The sequence below is a fragment of the Tachyglossus aculeatus genome, chromosome 22 (genome assembly GCF_015852505.1).
Source record: "Tachyglossus aculeatus isolate mTacAcu1 chromosome 22, mTacAcu1.pri, whole genome shotgun sequence".
In the NCBI taxonomy this organism is placed as follows: Eukaryota; Metazoa; Chordata; class Mammalia; order Monotremata; family Tachyglossidae; genus Tachyglossus; species Tachyglossus aculeatus.
In genome coordinates, this window is record NC_052087.1 from 38,819,516 (window position 1) to 38,840,774 (window position 21,259).

The 21,259-nt window shown below is 54.3% G+C and overlaps 1 protein-coding gene across 1 annotated transcript; it reads left to right on the forward strand.

Moving 5' to 3' along the window:
• The first annotated feature begins 4,644 nt into the window (after window positions 1–4,644).
• Window positions 4,645–19,382, forward strand: OTUB1 (OTU deubiquitinase, ubiquitin aldehyde binding 1). Its single transcript, XM_038764311.1, has 7 exons — window positions 4,645–4,726; window positions 11,791–11,852; window positions 13,062–13,160; window positions 15,773–15,891; window positions 17,235–17,319; window positions 17,412–17,606; window positions 18,991–19,382. Exons 1-7 carry the CDS (start codon window positions 4,654–4,656, stop codon window positions 19,186–19,188), a joined length of 831 nt encoding a protein of 276 aa, XP_038620239.1. The 5' UTR covers window positions 4,645–4,653; the 3' UTR covers window positions 19,189–19,382.
• Window positions 19,383–21,259: the final 1,877 nt, after the last annotated feature.

Here is a 21,259-nt window from a genome sequence, read left to right on the forward strand (position 1 = left end):
CCCCCGTGGGACAACCTGATCACCTTGTAGCCTCCCCAGCGCTTTGATCAGTGCTTTGTACATAGCGTTTAACAAATGCCATCGTTATTATTATTATTAATAAATATGAATGAATGAAAGTGAATGAATGAATGGAGAAGCAGCGTGGCTCGGTGGCAAGAGCCCGGGCTTGGGAGTCAGAGGTCATGGGTTCAAATCCCGGCTCCACCACTTGTCAGCTGTGTGACTTCGGGCAAGTCACTTCACTTCTCTGGGCCTCAGTTACCTCATCTGTAAAATGGGGATGAAGACTGTGAGCCCCCCCGTGGGACAACCTAATCACCTTGTAACCTCCCCAGTGCTTAGAGCAGTGCTTTGCACATAGTAAGCGCTTAACAAATGCCATCATTACAGTTGTTAATATTAACTTCTCTGGGTCTCAGTGACCTCATCTGTAAAATGGGGATGAAGACTATGAGCCCCCCCCCCCCCCATGGGACAACCTGATCACCTTGTAACCTCCCCAGTGCTTAGAACAGTGTTTTGCACATAGTAAGAGCTTTACAAATGCCATCATTACTATTATTATTATTATTAACTTCTCTGGGCCTCTGACCTCATCTGTAAAATGGGGATGAAGACTGTGAGACCCCGTGGGACAACCTGATCACCTTGTAACCTCCCCAGCGCTTAGAACAGCACTTTGCACATAGTAAGTGCTTAATAAATGCCATCATTATTATTATTAATAAATACAAATGAATGAATGGGACTAGACCCAAAGGCTTACGAAGACTCCCTCACGAATCTCGGCCTTGGAAGAGCTCACCTCCTCCAGGAGGCCTTCCCAGACTGAGCCCCTCCTTCCTCTCCCCCTCCTCTCCCTCTCCATCCCCCCCGCCTTACCTCCTTCCCCTCCCCACAGCCCTGTATATACATATATATATATATATGTTTGTACAGATTTATTACTCTATTTTACTTGTACATATTTACTATTCTATTTATTCTATTTTGTTAATATGTTTTGTTTTGTTGTCTGTCTCCCCCTTCTAGACTGTGAGCCTGCTGTTGGGTAGGGACCGTCTTTATATGTTGCCAACTTGTACTTCCCCAGCACCTAGTAATAATGATGGCATTTATTAAGCGCTTACTATGTGCAAAGCACTGTTCTAAGCGCTGGGGAGTATACAAGGTGATCAGGTTGACCCACGGGGGGCTCGCAGTCTTAATCCCCATTTTACAGATGAGGTCACTGAGGCCCAGAGAAGTTAAGTGACTTACCCAAGGTCACACAGCTCACAAGCAGCGTGGAGCAGTGGAAAGAGCTCAGGCTTTGGAGTCAGAGGTCAGGGGTTCAAATCCCGGCTCCACCAATTGTCAGCTGTGTGACTTTGGGCAAGTCACTTCACTTCTCTGGACCTCAGTTACCGCATCTGTAAAATGGGGATGAAGACTGTGAGCCTCCCGTGGGACAATCCCATCACCTTGTATCTCTCTCCCCCAGCGCTTAGAACAGTGCTTTGCACATAGTAAGCGCTTAATAAATGCCATCATTATTAGGTCAGGGGTTCAAATCCTGGCTCCACAAATTGTCAGCTGTGTGACTTTGGGCAAGTCACTTCACTTCTCTGGGCCTCAGTTACCGCATCTGTAAAATGGGGATTAAGACTGTGAGCCCCCGCCATGGGACAACCGGATCACCTTGTAACCTCTCCAGCGCTTAGTACAGTGCTTTGCACATAGTAAGCGCTTAAGAAAGTGCTCCCCCTTTCCATCCCCCTGCCTTACCTCCTTCCCTTCCCCACAACACCTGTATATATGTATATATGTTTGTGCGTATTTATTACTCTATTTATTTTACTTGTACATATCTATTGTATTTATTTTATTTTGTTAATATGTTTGGTTTTGTTCTCTGTCTCCCCCTTCTAGACTGTGAGCCCACTGTTGGGTAGGGACTGTCTCTGTATGTTGCCAACTTGTTCTTCCCAAGCGCTTAGTACAGTGCTCTGCACACAGTAAGCACTCAATAAATATGATTGATTGATTGATTAATAAATGCCATCGTTTATTATGTTTTTTTATTTCAAGTGGTGGAGGCGGAATTTGAACCCATGACCTCTGACTCCAAAGCCTGGGCTCTTTCCACTGAGCCCCGTACAATGCTCTGCACACAGTAAGCGCTCAATAAATAGATAAATAAATACATAAATAGAGAAGCAGCGTGGCTCAGTGGAAAGAGCCCGGGCTTTGGAGTCAGAGGTCACGGGTTCGAATCCCGACTCCGCCACCTCTGCTGTGTGATCTTGGGCAAGTCACTTCACTTCTCTGGGCCTCAGTTACCTCACCTGGAAAATGGGGACTAAGACTGTGAGCCCCACATGGGACAACCTGATCACCTTGTAACCTCCTCAGCGCTTCCAGCGCTTAGAACAGTGCTTTGCACTTAGTAAGCGCTTAACAAGTACCATTATTATTATTATTAGAATAATAATAATGATGTGCTAATGTGTGCTAATTCTAATAATTAGAATAATAATAATGTGCTTGGCACATAGTAAGCGCTTAATAAATGCCATCATTATTTATTCTGTATATATGTATATATCTGTATATATGTTTGTACATATTTATTACTCTATTTATTTATTTATTTATTTATTTTACTTGTACATATCTATTCTTTTATTTTGTTAGTATGTTTGGTTTTGTTCTCTGTCTCCCCCTTTTAGACTGTGAGCCCACTGTTGGGTAGGGCCTGTCTCTATATGTTGCCAACTTGACCTTCCCAAGCGCTTAGTACAGTGCTCTGCACACAGTAAGCGCTCAATAAATACGATTGAATGAATGAATGAATAATAAATGCCATCGTTTATTATTACTATTTTTTATTTTAAGTGGCGGAGGCGGGATTTGAACCCATGACCTCTGACTCCAAAGCCCGGGCTCTTTCCACTGAGCCCCGTACAATGCTCTGCACACAGTAAGCGCTCAATAAATAGATAAATAAACAAATAAATAGAGAAGCAGCGTGGCTCAGTGGAAAGAGCATGGGCTTTGGATTCAGAGGTCATGGGTTCGAATCCCGACTCCGCCACGTCTGCTGTGTGATCTTGGGCAAGTCACTGAGCCCACTGTTGGGTAGGGACTGTCTCTATATGTTGCCAATTTGTACTTCCCAAGCACTTCGTATAGTGCTCTGCACACAGTAAGCGCTCAATAAATACGATTGATTGACTGTACATATTTATTACTCTATTTATTATTTTATTTGTACATATCTAGTCTATTTATTTTATTTTGTTAGTATGTTTGGTTTTGTTCTCTGTCTCCCCCTTTTAGACTGTGAGCCCACTGTTGGGTAGGGACCGTCTCTATATGTTGCCAACTTGACCTTCCCAAGCGCTTAGTACAGTGCTCTGCACACAGTAAGCGCTCAATAAATAGATAAATAAATAAATAAATAGAGAAGCAGCGTGGCTCAGTGGAAAGAGCCCGGGCTTTGGAGTCAGAGGTCGTGGGTTCGAATCCCTACTCCGCCACATCTGCTGTGTGATCTTGGGCAAGTCACTGAGCCCACTGTTGGGTAGGGACTGTCTCTAGATGTTGCCAATTTGTACTTCCCAAGCGCTTCGTACAGCGCTCTGCACACAGTAAGCGCTCAATAAATACGATTGATTGATTGATTGTACATATTTATTACTCTATTTATTATTTTATTTGTACATATCTAGTCTATTTATTTTATTTTGTTAGTATGTTTGGTTTTGTTCTCTGTCTCCCCCTTTTAGACTGTGAGCCCACTGTTGGGTAGGGACTGTCTCTAGATGTTGCCAACTTGACCTTCCCAAGCGCTTAGTACAGTGCTCTGCACACAGTAAGCGCTCAATAAATATGATTGATTGATTGATTGTACATATTTAGTACTCTATTTATTTTACTTGTACATATCTATTCTATTTATTTTATTTTGTTAGTATGTTTGGTTTTGTTCTCCGTCTCCCCCTTTTAGACTGTGAGCCCACTGTTGGGTAGGGACTGTCTCCATATGTTGCCAACTTGACCTTTCCAAGCGCTTAGTACAGTGCTCTGCACACAGTAAGCGCTCAATAAATACGATTGATTGACTGATTGTACATATTTATTACTCTATTTATTTATTTATTTCACTTGTACATATCTATTCTATTTATTTCGTTAGTATGTTTGGTTTTGTTCTCCGTCTCCCCCTTTTAGACTGTGAGCCCCCTGTTGGGTAGGGACCGTCTCTAGATGTTTCCAACTTGACCTTCCCAAGCGCTTAGTACAGTGCTCTGCACACGGTAAGCGCTCAATAAATACGATTGATTGATTGATTGATTCACTTCTCTGGGCCTCAGTTCCCTCATCATCTGTAAAATGGGGATTTAGACTGTGAGCCCCACGTGGGACAACCTGATCAGCCTGTATCCTCCCCGGCGCTTAGAACAGTGCTTTGCACATAGTAAGCGCTTAACACACGCCAATTATTATCGTTATTATTAATGAATAGGATTGAACGAATGAAAAAAGGGAGCTGAGGGGGCGGTTGCTAGGGGCGTTGCTAGGGCGCGGAGAAGAGGCGGCCGAGCACTTCCGGGAGGCGCCCGGCTCATAACCCGGAAGCAGTCCGGCCTGCGGCGCTGTTTAAAGATGGCGGCGGAGGAGCCTCAGCAGCAGCAGCAGCAGCAGCCGAAGCCGGAGCCGCTCGGAGGCGACTCCGAAGGTACCGGCCTGGCGGGGGCGGGGGAGCCGAGGGCATCGCCCAAGGGCCGGGGGCGGGACCAGCGCGCCCGGCGCCCTGGACGGGGCTTCGCGCGGAGTGAGCGCCCGACAAATGCCATCCTCCTCCTCCTCCTCCTCCTCCTCCTCATCATTATTAAAATTACATATGGAGGGAGGGGGCCGCCATCGAAGACAGAAGGAGGGAAAGAGGGCGCTGAGGAGAAGGCCGCGGGGGCGCGCACGCGGGGTCTTTCCTCCTCCCCCGCGCGCGCGCCCCGACGCACGCAGGCGCGCGCGCACCCCCCCGCCCCCGCCCCCGCAGTGCGGACGAGTGGAGTTGAGGGGCGGGGCCCCGGGGGGGGCCTGGCTCCCCTCCCCCCCACGGGCCTCGCGCCTTGGGCCACACGTCAAGGGCCTCAGGCCTCGGGCCTCGCACCTCAGGCCACACGCCTCGAGCCTCGCACTTTGCGCTTCAGGCCTCGCACCTTGGGCCACTCACCTCGGGCCTTGCACCTCAGGCCACACGCCTTTGCGCCTTGGGCCTTAAGCCTCAGGCCACGGGCCTCGCGTCTCAGGCCTCGCGCCTCACGCCTCAGGCCTCGCACCTCAGGCCTTGCGCCTCAGGCTTCACGCTTCAGGCCTCGCACCTCGGGCCACTCACCTCGGGCCTTGCACCTCAGGCCACACGCCTTTGCGCCTCAGGCCTTGCGCCTCAGACCACGGGCCTCGCGTCTCAGGCCTCGCGCTTCACGCCTCAGGCCTCGCGCCTTGTGCCTCAGGCCTCGCACCTCAGGCCTCGCACTTCAGGCCTCGCACCTCGGGCCACACTCCTCGGGCCTTGCGCCTCAGGCCACAGGCCTTGGGCCTTTCGCCTCGGGCCTTGCGCCTCAGGCCACGGGCCTTGCGTCTCAGGCCTCGCACTTCACGCCCCAGGCCTCACACCTCAGGCCACACACCTCAGGCCTAGCGCCTCAGGCTTTGCCCTTCAGGCCTCGCACCTCGGGCCTTGCACCTCAGGCCACACGCCTTTGCGCCTTGGGCCTTAAGCCTCAGGCCACGGGCCTCGCGTCTCGGGCCTCGTGCTTCACGCCTCAGGCCTCGCGCCTCAGGCCACACACCTCAGGCCTTGCGCCTCAGGCTTCGCGCTTCAGGCCTCACACCTTGGGCCACGCGCCTCGGGCCTTGCACCTCAGGCCACACGCCTCAGGCCTTGGGCCTTTCGCCTCGGGCCTTGCGCCTCAGGCCACAGGCCTCGCATCTCAGGCCTCGTGCTTCACGCCTCAGGCCTCGCACCTTGTGCCTCAGGCCTTGCACCTCAGGCCACACACCTCAGGCCTTGCGCCTCAGGCCTCGCGCTTCAGGCCTCACACCTCCGGCCACACGCCTCGGGCCTTGCACCTCAGGCCACATGCCTCAGGCCTTGGGCCTTTCGCCTCGGGCCTTGTGCCTCAGGCCACGGGCCTCGTGTCTCGGGCCTCGCGTCTCAGGCCTCGCGCTTCACGCCTCAGGCCTCGCACCTTGTGCCTCAGGCCTCGCGCCTCAGGCCACACACCTCAGGCCTTGCGCCTCAGGCCTCGCGCTTCAGGCCTTGCATCTCGGGCCACACGCCTCGGGCCTTGCACCTCAGGCCACACGCCTCAGGCCTTGGGCCTTACGCCTCAGGCCTTGCACCTCATGCCACGGGCCTTGCATAGCAGGCCTCGCGCTGCACGCCTCAGGCCTCGCACCTTGTGCCTCAGGCCTCGCACCTCAGGTCACACACCTCAGGCCTTGCGCCTCAGGCTTCACGCTTCAGGCCTCGCACCTCGGGCCACACGCCTCGGGCCTTGCACCTCAGGCCACATGCCTCGGGCCTTGCACCTCAGGCCACACGCCTCAGGCCTTGGGCCTTTCGCCTCAGGCCTCGTGCTTCACGCCTCAGGCCTCGCACCTTGTGCCTCAGGCCTCACACCTCAGGCCACACACCTCAGGCCTTGCGCCTCAGGCTTCGTGCTTCAGGCCTCGCACCTCGGGCCACACACCTCGGGCCTTGCACCTCAGGCCACACGCCTCAGGCCTTGGGCCTTTCGCCTCGGGCCTTCCACCTCAGGCCATGGACCTCGCGTCTCAGGCCTCGCACCTTGTGCCTCAGGCCTCGCACCTCAGGCCACACACCTCAGGCCTTGCACCTCAGGCTTTGCCCTTCAGGCCTCGCATCTCAGGCCACGCGCCTTGGGCCTTGCACCTCAGGCCACACGCCTCGGGCCTTGCGCCTCAGGTCATGGGCCTCGTGTCTCAGGCCTCGCGCTTCAGGCCTCAGGCCACACGCCTCCGGTCTTGTGCCTCAGGCTTCACGCTTCAGGCCTCAGGCCTCGCACTTTGTGCTTCAGGCCTTGCACCTCGGGCCTTGCACCTCAGGCCTTTGGCCTTGTGCTTCACGCCTCAGGCCTCACACCTTATGCCTCAGGCCACGTGCCTCAGGTCTCACGCCTCAGGCCTTGGGCCTCTTACCACAGGCCTCATGCCTCGGGCCTTGCACCTCAGGCTTCGCGCTTCATGCCTCAGGCCTCTCACTTTGCGCTTCAGGGCTCACACCTCGGGCCTCGCTCCTTGGGCCTTGTGCTTCAGGCCTTGCGCCTCAGGCCTCGGCCTTGCGCCTCGCACCTCAGGCCTTGCACCTCAGGCCACATGCCTCAGGCCTTGGGCCTCGGGCCACGCTCCTTGGGCCTTGCGCCTCAGGCCACAGGCCTCACGCCTACGGCCTTGTGCCTCAGGCCTTGCGCCTCGCACCTCGGGCCTCGCACCTTGCTCTTCAGGCCTTGCACCTCGGGCCGCACGCCTCAGGCCTCGCGCCTTGGGCCTTGGGTTCACACCTCGGGCCTTGCGCCACAGGCCATGGGCCTCGCGCCTCAGGCCTCGCACCGTGCGCCTCAGGCCTCGCACCTCAGGCCACACGCCTCGGGCCTTGCACCTCAGTCCTTGGGTCTTGCACCTCAGGCCACGCATCTCGGGCCTTGCGCCTCAGACCTTGGGTCTCGCACCTCAAGCCATGCGCCTCGGGCTTCGCACCCTTGCCTCAGACCTCGCACCTCAGGCTTCGCACCTCGTCCCTCAAGCCACGCACCTTGGACCACGCGACTCGGGCCTCGCACCTCGCGCCTGTTCATTCTTTTCATTCATTCAGTCATATTCATTGAGCGCTTACTGTGCGCAGAGCACCGGACTAAGCGCTTGGGAAGTACAGATCGGCAACATCTAGAGACGGTCCCTACCCAACAACGGGCTCACAGTCTAGAAGGGGGAGACAGACAAAAACACAAAACAAGTTGGCAGGCGTCAATGCCGTAAGAATTGTTGCTGAATTGCACTTCCTAAGCGCTTAGCACAGTGCCCTTCACACATTAAATGTGCAGTAAATAGGACTGGATGAATGGTGGAATGAGGGCCAGTGTTGGCAGCCCACCGCGCCCCTCAGGCCCCGCACTCTGCCGCCAGGACGGCCCCGCCAACTCCTCACGTCAGTGTCCACTCTGCTTTCTCTGTCAGTCTCCTCTATCTTCCCTGTAATAGTAATAATAATAATAATTATTATTATTAGTAATAATAGTAATAATAATTGATGGTATTAAGCACTTACTATGTGCCAAGCACTGTTCTAAGCACTGGGTGGGGTGGGGGATACAGGGTGATCAGGTTGTCCCACATGGGGCTCACAGTCTTAATCCCCATGTTACAGATGAGGTAAATGAGGCACAGAGAAGTGAAGTGACTTGCCCAAGGTCACACAGCAGATAAGTGGCGGAGCCGGGATTAGAACCCACGACCTCTGACTCCCAAGTCCAGGCTCTTTCCATTGAGCCACGCTGCTTCCCCACACCAGCCTGGCCCCTGGCCCCTCCTCAGCCTCGGCCCTGTCCTCCACCCCCATCTCAAACCAGGCCCCGACTGATCCCCAACCTCCCGGGCCGCCCCCGTTCTCAGCCCCGTACCCCTCAGCCCCCAGCCCAAGCCATTCATTCGTTCATTCAATTTATTGAGCGCTTACTGTGTGCAGAGCACTATACTAAGCGCAGCAGTAGAGACAGTGATGCCAGTGGTGGTATTTGTTAATGTGCCAAGCCCTGGTCTAAGTGCTGGGGTAACTGCAAAGCAACAGGTTGCCCCACGTGGGGCTCACAGGCTTCATCCCCATTTGACAGATGTGGGAACTGAGGCACAGAGAAGTGACCTGCCCAGAGTCACACAGGTGGCGGAGCCGGGATTAGAAGCCACGACCTCTGACTCGCAAGCCCAGGCTCTGGCCGCTAAACTACGCTGCCTCTCTGACAATCCCTGCCCACACCGGGCGTACAGTCTAGAAGGGGGAAGACAGACATCAAAACAAGTAAACAGGCATCAATATAAGTAAATATAAATAAAGCCTGACCACCCCTCGCACCCCCCAAACACCCCAAGCTTAATTCTCCCCCAACCCATGTCAGACCCTCTCCCCACATGCCCTCCCCACAAACCTGACCCTGTCTTCGCTCCCCCAACTCCAAACCAGGTCTGATCTCCCCCTTCCACTCTCACACCATGTCAGATTTGGGTCTCCCCCCATCCCCAGACTCCGCTCTTCCCCCCCATCTCAAGCCCATTTATTCTTTCCCCTCCCACAGCAGAAGAGGTCACTCTGTGTCCCGTCCCGTCCGCCCCCAAACTCAGCCCGGAACCTCGACCTTACCCTTTGAGCCCAGCCGCCCAAGGGGTTTGTGGCCCTGTCCTGCCTGCCTAACTCATTCATTCATTCAATCGTACTTATTGAGCGCCTACTGTGTGCAGAGCACTGTACTAAGCACTTGGGAAGTACAAGTTGGCAACAGATAGAGACGGTCCCTACCCAACAGCGGGCTCACGGTCTAGAAGGGGGACATTTTCCAAGTCTCAGAGGAGGACAGCCTCTCTGCCGTTTCACTAGTCCCGGAGATGTGGAAGCAGAAGGTCCTTCCGGCCAGGGTGGCACTAGTAATGAAAAGTTCCCGAGTGCTCAGTACACAGTAAGAGCTCAATAAATACGATTGAATGAATGATATCTATTAAGTATGTGCTATGGGCCAAACACTGTGCCAAGCACTGGTGAAAATCTAGAGCAACCAACTCAGACTCAGTCCCTGGGTTTCATGGGACTCACAGTCAAGGTGGGAGAAAACAGGTATTGAATCCCCATTTACAGACGGGGAATGTTGGGCACAGCGTAGTTTAGTGTCTTGCCCAAGGGCGCACGCGGGCAAGTGGTGGACTGGGATTAGAACCCAGGACTGTGGACTGCCAGTCCTGAACTCTTTCCACTAAAGCCACACTGCTTCCCGGAGTCCAGAGATGGGATAGGGGTTGTGTGAAAATTAGCCCCTTCTCCTTTCCCCCCGGGCCATCAGCCCTGTTAGGGAAGATCTCGTCCCCACTTCATACTTACCCTCCCTGAGGAAATTGAAAACTCTTCCCCGACTCCGCCAGCTCTTAGGAGGCGTCCCGTGGGAGCAAAGTTCCCCTTTCCTAGGAAGTTCCCGGCCTGCAGCCTTTAAGTTCCCTTTCACTGGCCAAGAAGTAGCAGCAGCCTTAAGGATCTTTCCCTATATGTTTGGTGCTCTTTTGGGGGTATTCCCCCTCTCCCCCTGCCCATCCCCTAGCTCCTTTGATCTGGTCCCCTTCTCCCCTCCCTTTACACTCATCTCTTCCCCTTAAACTGTTCCCCGGTCTCCCCAAATCTGACAGGCCACAGCCCTTTCGATATTCAAAGCCCTGCCGAAATCCCACCTCCTCCAAAAGCCTTCCCTGATTAGAGTTCCCAGTAACTCTAGGTTGTAAAACCTACCCACCAAGCGCTTAGTATAGTGCTCTGTACTCAGTAAGCTCTCGGTAAATACCACTGATGAGGATATTGGCCAACTCTAGGCCGAGGTCAGCATTTTAGGTGTAAATGTTTTTTCTTTTGTGCGTTCATTTGAAGACTCTTATTTGTGCATTTATATTTTTACATCTTTCGCTCCCACCCCCATTAGAGTGTCAGCTCTTTGTGGGCTGGGAAAGTACCACATCTCTGTTCTGTACTTCCCAAGCACTTAGTGCAGTGCATTGCACCCACTGGCTGCTCAGGAAATGCTGTTATTGTTACTACTACATTGACAAGAATCCTCTTTTATTTTTTTGTTTTGGGGTGTCTGTTAAGTGCTTGCTTTGTGCCAGGCACTGTACTAAGTGCTGGGGTAGATGCAAGCTAATCAGGTTTGACACAGTCCAATTTCCCACATGGGCCTCAGAGTCTTAATCCCCATTTTACAGATGCGGGAACGGAAGCACAGAGAAGCTAGGTGGCTTGCCCAAGGTCACACACAGCAGATGAGTGCGGGCTTTGGCGTCAGAGGTCACGGGTTCGAATCCCGGCTCCACCACGTGTCTGCTGTGTGACCTTGGGCAAGTCACTTAACTTCTCTGGGCCACAGTTACCTCATCTGTAAAATGGGGATGAAGGCTGTGAGCCCCTCGTGGGACAACCTGATCACCTTGTAATCCCCAGCAGTGCTTTGCACATAGTAAGTGCTTAATAAATGCCATCATCATTATTATTATTATTATCTGTAAAATGGGGATTCTTTCATTCATTCAATTCTATTTATTGAGCGCTTACTGTGTGCAGAGCACTGTACTAAGCGCTTAACTGTGAGCCTCATGCGGGACAACCTGATCACCTTGTACCCCCCCAGCGCTTAGAACGGTGCTTTGCACATAGTAAGCGCTTAATAAATGCCATCATTATTATTATTATTATTGTTATGAGCGGTGGAGCCGGGATTAGGACCCAGGTGCTTCTGGCTCCCAAGCCCAGGCTGTATCCACTGGGAACGCCGCTTCTCGCTGTGTAACCTTTCCTTCCTTCCTTAGAAGGGGTGAGAGTGTGGGGAGATTGAGCAGGCCAGGTGACCCACTTAGGAAGGGAAAACTCCATCCCGAGAGACGTCCCAGCCTGGGCCGGGCAGAGAGGGAGAGTGCCGGGAGCCGAGGTGCTCCAGGAACTCTGGAAACACGGTGTTTTGTTTCCTTTCTCTTCAGGAGTTAACTGCCTGGCCTACGATGAGGCCATCATGGCTCAGCAGGATCGCATTCAGCAAGAGGTGAGCGGGATGGGGAGGGAGAGGTGTGTGTTTTGGGGTGAGGGGTAGGCACGGGCACAGTCTTGGCCCGGGGAAGTTTGTACCGCTGAGGTTTCGTGTCCTCTCCATTTTGGAAGTCATCCTTCATTTACTCCTAATAATAATAATAATCATGGCATTTGTTAAGCGCTTACTATGTGCAAAGCACTGTTCTAAGCGCTGGGGGGGGGATACAATGTGATCAAGTTGTCCCACTGTAAGACGGCTCACAGTCTTAACCCCCATTTTTACAGATGAGGGAACTGAGGCTCAGAGAAGTTAAGGGACTTGCCCAAGGTCAGGTGGAGCCGGGATTCGAACCCACGACCTCTGACTCCAAAGCCCGGGCTCTTTCCGCTGAGCCGCGCTGCTTCTCTACTCATAATAACTGCGGCATTTGTGAAGCATTGTACTACATGCCAAGCGCTGAACTAAGCCCCGGGATAGATCGGACACAGGCCCTATCCCACGTGGGGCTCAGAGACTACGGTGGGAGGGGCATAGGTATTGAGTCCCCATTTTACAGATGAGGAAACTGAGGTTCGGAGAAGACAAGAGCCTGGGCTCTTTCTCCAAAGTCATGCTGCGGGCAGAGACGGACCCAGGGGTACCAGAGTTGCTGCCAGCTGTTCTCTCTGCCTGTTGTGCCTACCTTGGGCCTTCAGGTCCTGGGGTGAGACCCTTCCCCTACCCTGGTACGGGATGGGTGCTGTGGTCGAAGGGACTCCCGGGCTACAGTGAGTTATCTTTGGAAAGGAGCAGCGGTATGGCCTAGTGGAAAGAGCACCAGGCCCGAGAGTCAGAAAGACCTGGGTTCTAATCACAGCTCTGCCGCTTGTCGGTCGCGTGGCCTTGGGCAAGTCATTTAACTCGTCTATGCCTCAGTTACCTCCTCTCTAAAATGGGGAGTAAGACTGTGAGCCCCTTGTTGGACACGGACTCTGCCCAATCTGAATATGTTGTATCTCCCCCAGCAAGTACAATGCCTGGCACATAGTAAGCGCTTAACCAACCAACCAAACAAACAAAAAAACACAACACGGAAAAGAAAAAAACAGATGGGGGAAGAAACAGGGACCAATTGGGGGATTTGTGATGTTTCCCTTCTCCGAAGGCTATTCCTGGAGAGCTTGTTCTTTTCCCAGGCTTCCCGCCCCTCCCCCTCAACTCCTCTCCATCCTCGTTCTCCAGATCGCTGTCCAGAATCCACTGGTCTCAGAGCGCTTGGAGCTTTCGGTTCTGTACAAGGAGTACGCCGAAGATGACAACATTTATCAACAGAAGATCAAGGTTGGTGCCCTCCGGGTTAACGAGGGGGCTTTTGCCCTCTGCCAACTACCCGGGCCCTGCCCCCATCCCCTCCGCCCCCGCTGACCCCCTTCCGGTCCCTGGGGAGGAGGAAAAGCAGGTAGCCGCCCCTTCCGGACAGCGCTTAGTACAGTGCTCCGCGCACAGTAAACACTCAATAAATACGATTGAATGAAATAGCCAGCCCTGGAGGCCTGGGCCTCCGTATCGGGGGAGATGAAGAAAGAAAGTGGAGAGTGTTGTAGGGAAAGGGTGTTTCCCATAGGTTGCACTTGACACTGAGTCAGGGAGAGAAGTCAGCAGATTTGTGCTTTTTTGAGGAATATGTGAAGGGTTAATATGGGCAGGGTGCTTATTCATTCAGTCATATTTATTAAGCACTTACTGTGTGCAGAGCAGTATGCTAAGGTTTGGGGGAAAGAACAGTACAGCAATAAACAGTGACAAGCCTTGCCCACAACGAGCTCATAGTCTAGAGGAGGGGAGGCAGACATAAATACAAGTAAATAAAATTAAAGATACATAAGTGCTGTGGGGCTGGAGCAGGGCGGAGAGCCAAGGGAGCAAATCCGAGTGACGGAGAAGTTAGTGGGAGATGAGGAAAAGTGGGGCTTAATCTGGGAAGGCCTCTTGGAGGAAATGTGCCTTCAATAAGGCTGTGAAGTGGGAGTACAGTGCTAAGCGCTTAGTACAGTGCTCTGCACACAGTAAGCGCTCAATAAATACGATTGATGATGATGATGAGAGAGTCATTGTCAGATTTGAGGAGGGAGGGCGTTTCAGGCCAGAGGCAGGATGTGGGCCAGGAGTCAGTGGTGAGACAGGCGAGATGGAGGCACAGTGAGAAGGTTAGCACCAGAGGAGCGAATTATGCGGGCTGGGTTATAGAAGGAGAGAAACGAAGTGAGGTAGGAGGGGGCAAGGTGATGGAGAGCTTTAAAGCCAAGGGTGTGGAGTTTTTGTTTGATACAGAGGTGGATAGGCAACCACCGGTTTATTGAGCGCTTGCTGTGTGCAGCACACTGAACTAGGCATTCAGAAGAGCACAGTAGAATTAGTCGACCCGATCCCTGCCTTCAAGGAGCTTGCATTCTAGTGGGACTCCACTACTTAATTATTTTACGGACCAAAAAAAAATCCTTCCGATCTGCTGTCAGACTCCAGACATCCCCAACCCTTTGTAGGCTGAGGATCCCAACCCAGCTGGCCAAGCCGGCAGCACCGACTCAGACCACCGCTGCGGCTCCGGCATTCCGGCCCCGCCTGGCTTGGTCCGAACCGACTTGGCTGAGCTGCAGGGAGGTCTTTTGGGATGTGCCCTCATGGCAGGCTGAATGCAGCCTGCTCGCTTGGTTCCGCTAGGACCGTAGCATTTTGGGAGAGAGAAGGGGTGAGGGCTGATTTGGCTCACCTGTTCCATCGCTATCACGTGGGGAGTAGGGACTCTGGATCTGCCTCCTCCCCCTGGGATGTCAGAGCATTCTTTAGCAATCCACGAAACCAAAATCTTACATCCGTGTCCTAGAAGGTGAAGGGCTCAGGTCCCGTGGCCAGATGCAGATGGGAAGACTCCCTGTGCACCCCCCTCCCTTCAAATCCTGCCTCCTCCTCATCCCGGGATGTGCCCTCATGGCAGGCTGAATGCAGCCTGCTCGCTTGGTTCTGCTAGGACCGTAGCATTTTGGGAGAGAGAAGGGGTGAGGGCTGATTTGGCTCATCTGTTCCATCGCTATCACGTCGGGAGTAGGGACTCTGGATCTGCCCCCTCCCCCTGGGGTGTCAGAGCATTCTTTAGCAATCCACAAAACCAAAATCTTACATCGGTGTCCTAGAAGGCTCAGGTCCCGTGGCCAGATGCAGATGGGAAGACTCCCCGTGCACCCCCCTCCCACCAAATCCTGCCTCTTCTTCCCGGGATCTCCCTGGGGACACCCCCCAGTGTGTCGGGGATCAATCAATCAATCAATCAATCAATCGTATTTATTGAGCGCTTACTATGTGCAGAGCACTGTACTAAGCGCTTGGGAAGTACAAATTGGCATCACATAGAGACAGTCCCTACCCAACAGTGGGCTCACAGTCTAAAAGGGGGAGACAGAGAACAGAACCAAACATACCAACAAAATAAAATAAGTAGGATAGAAATGTACAAGTAAAATAAATAAATAAATAAATAGAGTAATAAATATGTACAACCATATATACATATGTACAGGTGCTGTGGGGAAGGGAAGGAGGTAAGACGGGGGGATGGAGAGGGGGACGAGGGGGAGAGGAAAGAAGGGGCTCAGTCTGGGAAGGCCTCCTGGAGGAGGTGAGCTCTCAGCAGGGCCTTGAAGGGAGGAAGAGAGCTAGCTTGGCGGATGGGCAGAGGGAGGGCATTCCAGGCCCGGGGGATGACGTGGGCCGGGGGTCGATGGCGGGACAGGCGAGAGCGAGGTACAGTGAGGAGATTAGTGGTGGAGGAGCGGAGGGTGCGGGCTGGATCATGCGGGAAGTGTGTGACTACAGGCTCTCGGAGAGAAGCAGGGGCGGCTGGGCGTTGGAGAGTGAGCAGGACCGGGTTCTGAGGGAGACTCCTTGGTCCCCTGCAGGATCTGCACAAAAAATACTCATTCATCCGGAAGACCAGACCCGATGGCAACTGTTTCTACCGAGCCTTTGGCTTCTCCCACCTGGAAGCCCTCCTGGAGGACAGCAAGGAGTTGCAGAGGTGAGTTGGGCCAGTTGGTGGATGGGAGAAGAGGATGACTCCCCCCTTCCCTCTTTCCGCCCCAAGCACGCCCTCACTCCCCAAATTCTCTGAACTCCTCAGCCTGCAGGCTCCAGCCCCTCCTGACGGGAGCCTAACGTGACCAGAACTGTACCCAGCTCTCAGAGCTAGGACTTGCCATTGGCTACCTTTTTTATATACTATATTCATTCATTCAGTCGTATTTATTGAGCGCTTACTGTGTGCAGAGCACTGTACTAAGTGCTTGGGAAGTACAAGTTAGCAACATATAGAGACAGTCCCTACCCAACAACAGGCTCTCAGTCTAGAAGGGGGAGACGGACGACAACACATGTAGACAGGTGTCAAAATTGTCTTAACAAATAGAATTAAAGCTATATGCTCATCATTAACAAAATAAATAGAATAGTAAATATATACAAGTAAAATAATCTGTACAAATATATATACAAATGCTGTGGGGAAGGGAAGGAGGTAGGGCGGGGGGGATGGGGAGGAGGAAAGGAAAAAGGGGGCTCAGTGTGGGAAGGCCCCTTTGGGGAGGTGAGCTCTCAGTAGGGCTTTGAAGGGAGGAAGAGAGCTAGCTTGGCGGATGTGTGGAGGAAGGGCATTCCAGGCCAGGGGAAGGATGTGGGCTGGGGGTCGACGGAGGGACAGGCGAGAATGAGGTACAGTGAGGAGGTGAGTGGCGGCAGAGGAGCGGAGGGTGCGGGCTGGGCTGGAGTAGGAGAGAAGGGAGGGGAGGTAGGAGGGGGCAAGGAGACGGAGAGCTTTGAAGTCAGGAGTGAGGAGTTTTTGCTTGATTTGGATAAGATACTATACTATATAAAATATAACATATACAATACCATAAATATATATATACATATTTATATATATACATGCAGGATCACGTGGGATAGGGTGGGGAGAGCGGAGAAAGGGAAAAAAGTGAAATATTACCATTTACAACCACAAAAAACCCTCTGTACACGTCTATTCTTATTTAAGCACTTACTTTGTGTCAAGCTCTGTAGTTAGCGCTGGGGCAGAGACAAGCTAATCAGGTTGGACCCAGTCAGTCCCTGTCCCACATGGGGCTCTCAGCCTTAATCCCCGTTTTACAGCTGAGGGAACTGAGGCCCAGAGACACGAAGTGACTTGCCCCAGGTCAGGCAGCGGACAAGTGGCAGAGCCAGGCTGAGAACCCAGGTCCCTCTGACTGCCAAGCCCGGGCTCCGGGCCACCAGGCCCCGCTGCCCTGAGGGATCTGTGCCCCTGACCCCCCGCCTTCTCTTCCCCCGCCGAATCAACTGCCCACCCCCCTCCACCCCGCCTTTCAGGTTTAAAGCCATCTCTGCCAAGAGCAAAGAGGACCTGGTGTCCCAGGGCTTCACCGAGTTCACAATTGAAGACTTCCACAACACGGTGAGCCCAGCCCCTTCTCTTTCCCTTCCTCCTCCCCCCCCCCGCCCCCCCCCCCGGATTGTCCGTCTGACCCGTGTCCCTCCGTCGGACAGTTCATGGACCTGATCGAGCAGGTGGAGAAGCAGACCTCGGTGGGCGAGCTGCTGGCCTCCTTCAATGACCAGAGCACTTCAGACTACCTGGTGGTCTACCTGCGGCTCCTCACCTCCGGCTACCTGCAGCGGGAGAGCAAGTTCTTCGAGCACTTCATCGAAGGCGGGAGGACCATCAAGGAATTCTGCCAGCAGGTGCCACCCCCTCCCCTGCCCCGGTTTCTTCCCTTGCCGTCGGCCAAGCGGGCCGGGCCGCCCTCTAGATCCTTCCCCGGACCGCGGCCAGACCTTCTGGCCAGATACGCCCTTCCCAGCCTCATCTTTCTTTCCTTGGTTATAATAATAATAATAATAGCATTTATTAAGCGCTTACTATGTGCAAAGCACTGTTCTAAGCGCTAGGGAGGTCGCAAGGTGATCAGGTTGTCCCACGGGGGGGCTCACAGTCTTCACCCCCATTTTACAGATGAGGGAACTGAGGCCCAGAGAAGTGAAGTGACTTGCCCAAAGTGGTGGAGCTAGGATTTGAACCCATGACCTCTGATTCCAAAGCCCGGGCTCTTTCCACTGAGCCACACGGTGGTGGGGAGTGTCAGATACACCCGTCTTCTTCCCTAAAGTGTCACTCCCAGGCGACACTACGGTCTGCTACACGTCTGCTGTGCGACCTTGGGCAAGTCACTCCGCTTCTCTGGGCCTCAGTTCCCTCCTCTGTAAAATGGGGATTAAGACTGTGAACCCTAAGTGGGACAGGGACTGTGTCCCACCTGACTAACTTCAACGTACCCTAGTGCTTAGAACAGTGCCTGGCACGTGGTAAGCGCTTAACGAGTACCATTATTACTTTTATATTATTGGGGACCACAGTTTTATATTATTGGGGACCACAGCTGGAGTACAGAGACGCGCCCACCGCCCCACCCAGCCCCATCCCTCTTGGCCTCTTTCCTCCCCCTCACCATGTTCATCATCAGTGGTTTTTAATAATAATGATGGTATTTGCAAAACACTTATGTGCCAAGCACCGGGGTAGGTACAAGCTAATCAAATTGGACACAGTCCCTGTCCCACATGGGGCTCCCAGTCTTAATGTCCATGTTACAGATGAGGGAACTGAGGCTCAGAGAAGTGAAGTGACTTGCTCAGGGCCACACAGCGGGCAAGTAGCAGAGCCGGGATTGGAACCCACGTCCTCCGACTCCCAAAGCCCCTGGGCCGTGCTGTTTCCCTGCTTCCTATGTGCAGAGCACTGTACTAAGCACTTGGAAGGGGACAATACAACAGAGTTGGCAGACACGTTCCCTGCCCGCAATCGATCAATCAATCAATCGTATTTATTGAGCGCTTCCTATGTGCAGAGCACTGTACTAAGCACTTGGGAAGTACAAATTGGCCACATATAGAGACAGTCCCTACCCAACAGTGGGCTCACAGTCTAAAAGGGGGAGACGGAGAACAAAACCAAACATACTAACAAAATAAAATAAATAGGATAGATATGTACAAGGAAGTTTACAGTCCCTCTCCTGCTCTGTCTCTGTCTCTCTCTCTCTGTGTCTCTGTCTCTCTCCCCGGCTAGGAGGTGGAGCCCATGTGCAAGGAGAGCGACCACATCCACATTATCGCGCTGGCCCAGGCCCTCAACGTCTCCATCCTGGTGGAGTACATGGACCGGGGCGAGGGCGGCACCACCAATCCCCACGTCTTCCCCGAGGGCTCGGAGCCCAAGGTCTATCTACTGTACAGACCCGGACACTACGACATCCTCTACAAATAGGTGTCGCCGCCCCTCCTCTCCCTCCCCGCCCACCCGCCTCCCCTCCCCTCCCCTGCTCACAGGCGTTAGACATGTACAGAGGTTTTTTTTTGTGGTTGTAAATGGTAATATTTCACTTTTTTTCCCTTTCTCCGCTCCCCCCATCCCATCCCACATGACCCTGCGTGTTTTATTAAAGGGGATGCTGGCGGTGAGGCCGTGCGTGGATGTGTGTGCGGATGCGTGGGGGGGGGGGTGTGAGTGTGTGCGTGTGGGGGAGTGTCTCGCTGCTGGGCTCCTTGGGGCCTCCCACAGCTGGCTCGGTGGGGCCGGGCCTCTCCGTCCCACCCTCACCTGCCTCTTGGTCCTCTCTCTTTCAGACTCACAGTGACCAAATAGGACCTTGAGCCAGGCCGAGCCATTTCGGTCAGTAAGGGAGGCGGGGGGGGTGGCCCGTCCCCACCAGATCCGAGCTCAGCCTTCCTGGCCGGCCCACGGTGGGTGTCGGGTGAGGGGGTGCCCCTCCGCCACTGCAGTACCCCACTGTGCGTCCCCCGTCCTTGCCCTTTCCCTCCTCTCCTCGTAACTGGGCCGATTCAGCCCGATGCCCCTTTTGGGCAAAGGCACCGGTCCACGCCCAGTCGGGGCGCGCAGCTGGGCCTCAGTTCCTCTCCCCCCACCCCGGCGAGCTCCGCAGACGGTTCTTCCTCGGGGCCGGCGGTCGGACTCCATCGTGGGGGCTGGCCGGCCCCGACCCGTTGGCTTTCTTTTTCGCTCTGGCGGCCGCCCTGATTGCGAGCTCCCGGAGAGCCGCTTCCCCCTCCCCTCCTCAGGGGTTCCCGGGAACCCCGTCCCGTCACCACGAGGCCGATGCTACTACCGTCTCCCAGCACGACTGGAGGAGGGCGGCCCGGCGTCCTCCCCGGCTCAGATCCCGCGATCGGCCTGTCCACCCGGCCCCCGCCGCCGTCTGTCCCGCGGGGGTCCCACGCCCGAGCCCACCTTGCCCCCCGCGCATGGCGACAGCTGGCGTCTCTTTGGTGGTTGCCGCTAGCTCCGTGCCCAGCAGAGGGCACTCCCGCCTGGGCCTTGCCCGGTGCCGGGATCGGCCCCTTCCCGTTTCCGTCCGGGAATGCCGGCCTCCCCATCACAGCCCCCCTCTGGGGGAAAGGGCCTTCCTTCGCCCATGTGGAGGGGAGGCAGGGCCCTGTAGAAACAGCCTCCTCCCCCTCACCTGACGAGGGGACTCTGGACTCGGGTCGAACTGGGGCTGCCAGTTCCCTTCTCTCCGTTGCCCCCCACCTCTGCCCAGTAGCCTGAACAGCATCCTGGATTGGAGGCCGGCGAAGGGGGTCCCACCCTCTCTGCTCAGCACCCACTGGGAGCAGGTAGTTAATATGTGGGAGAGAGCCCACCCCCCTGCTCCCCATCTCCCCCTCCTCGCCTCCCCCTCAGTTTTGAGACTTTTACCATAGTCTCCTTTCCTCTGAATTCCCACTAGGCTTTCTCCCAGCCCCCTCCCTGTGCACCCAATTCCTGCTTTGCCCTTGGTATCTGTCCAAGGGCCTTCCCCCTTCCTCTCTTTTCTTTCTCCTCTTCCCGCCACCACCCTACCCTTCCTCTCTTTTCTTTCTCCTCTTCCCGCCACCACCCTACCCTTCCATCCTTGTCCCTCCTTTCTGGCTTCATCAAGACACACCCCCCCCCCCCCCAGCATGAGGAAAGGGGGGGGAAGTGAATTCTCACTTTCCCCAACTCAACCACTCCGACCTCCCTTCCTCCCATCAGGAAGTCAAAGCAGAGACCAGAATCCCTCCCCGCAAAAGAAAATCAACGGTTTGTCCAACTTGACTCCGCAGACTGTAAGCTCCTCGAGGGCAGGGTGCCTGGCTCTGTGTGGTGTGCGACTGACTGCGCCTAGCACATGGTGAGCACTCAATAAACATTGTTACAAATGACAAATTGCCCTGAACCCCTGCTCTTCTCCCTCAGCCAGACGTCCCGCTCGCTCTTCCCGCTCCTCTCGTGGGACTTGCAGTTACTCCTTGCCTGGAGTCCGGCCCGGAGCTGCCGGGGCCGTGCCGTGGAGCCG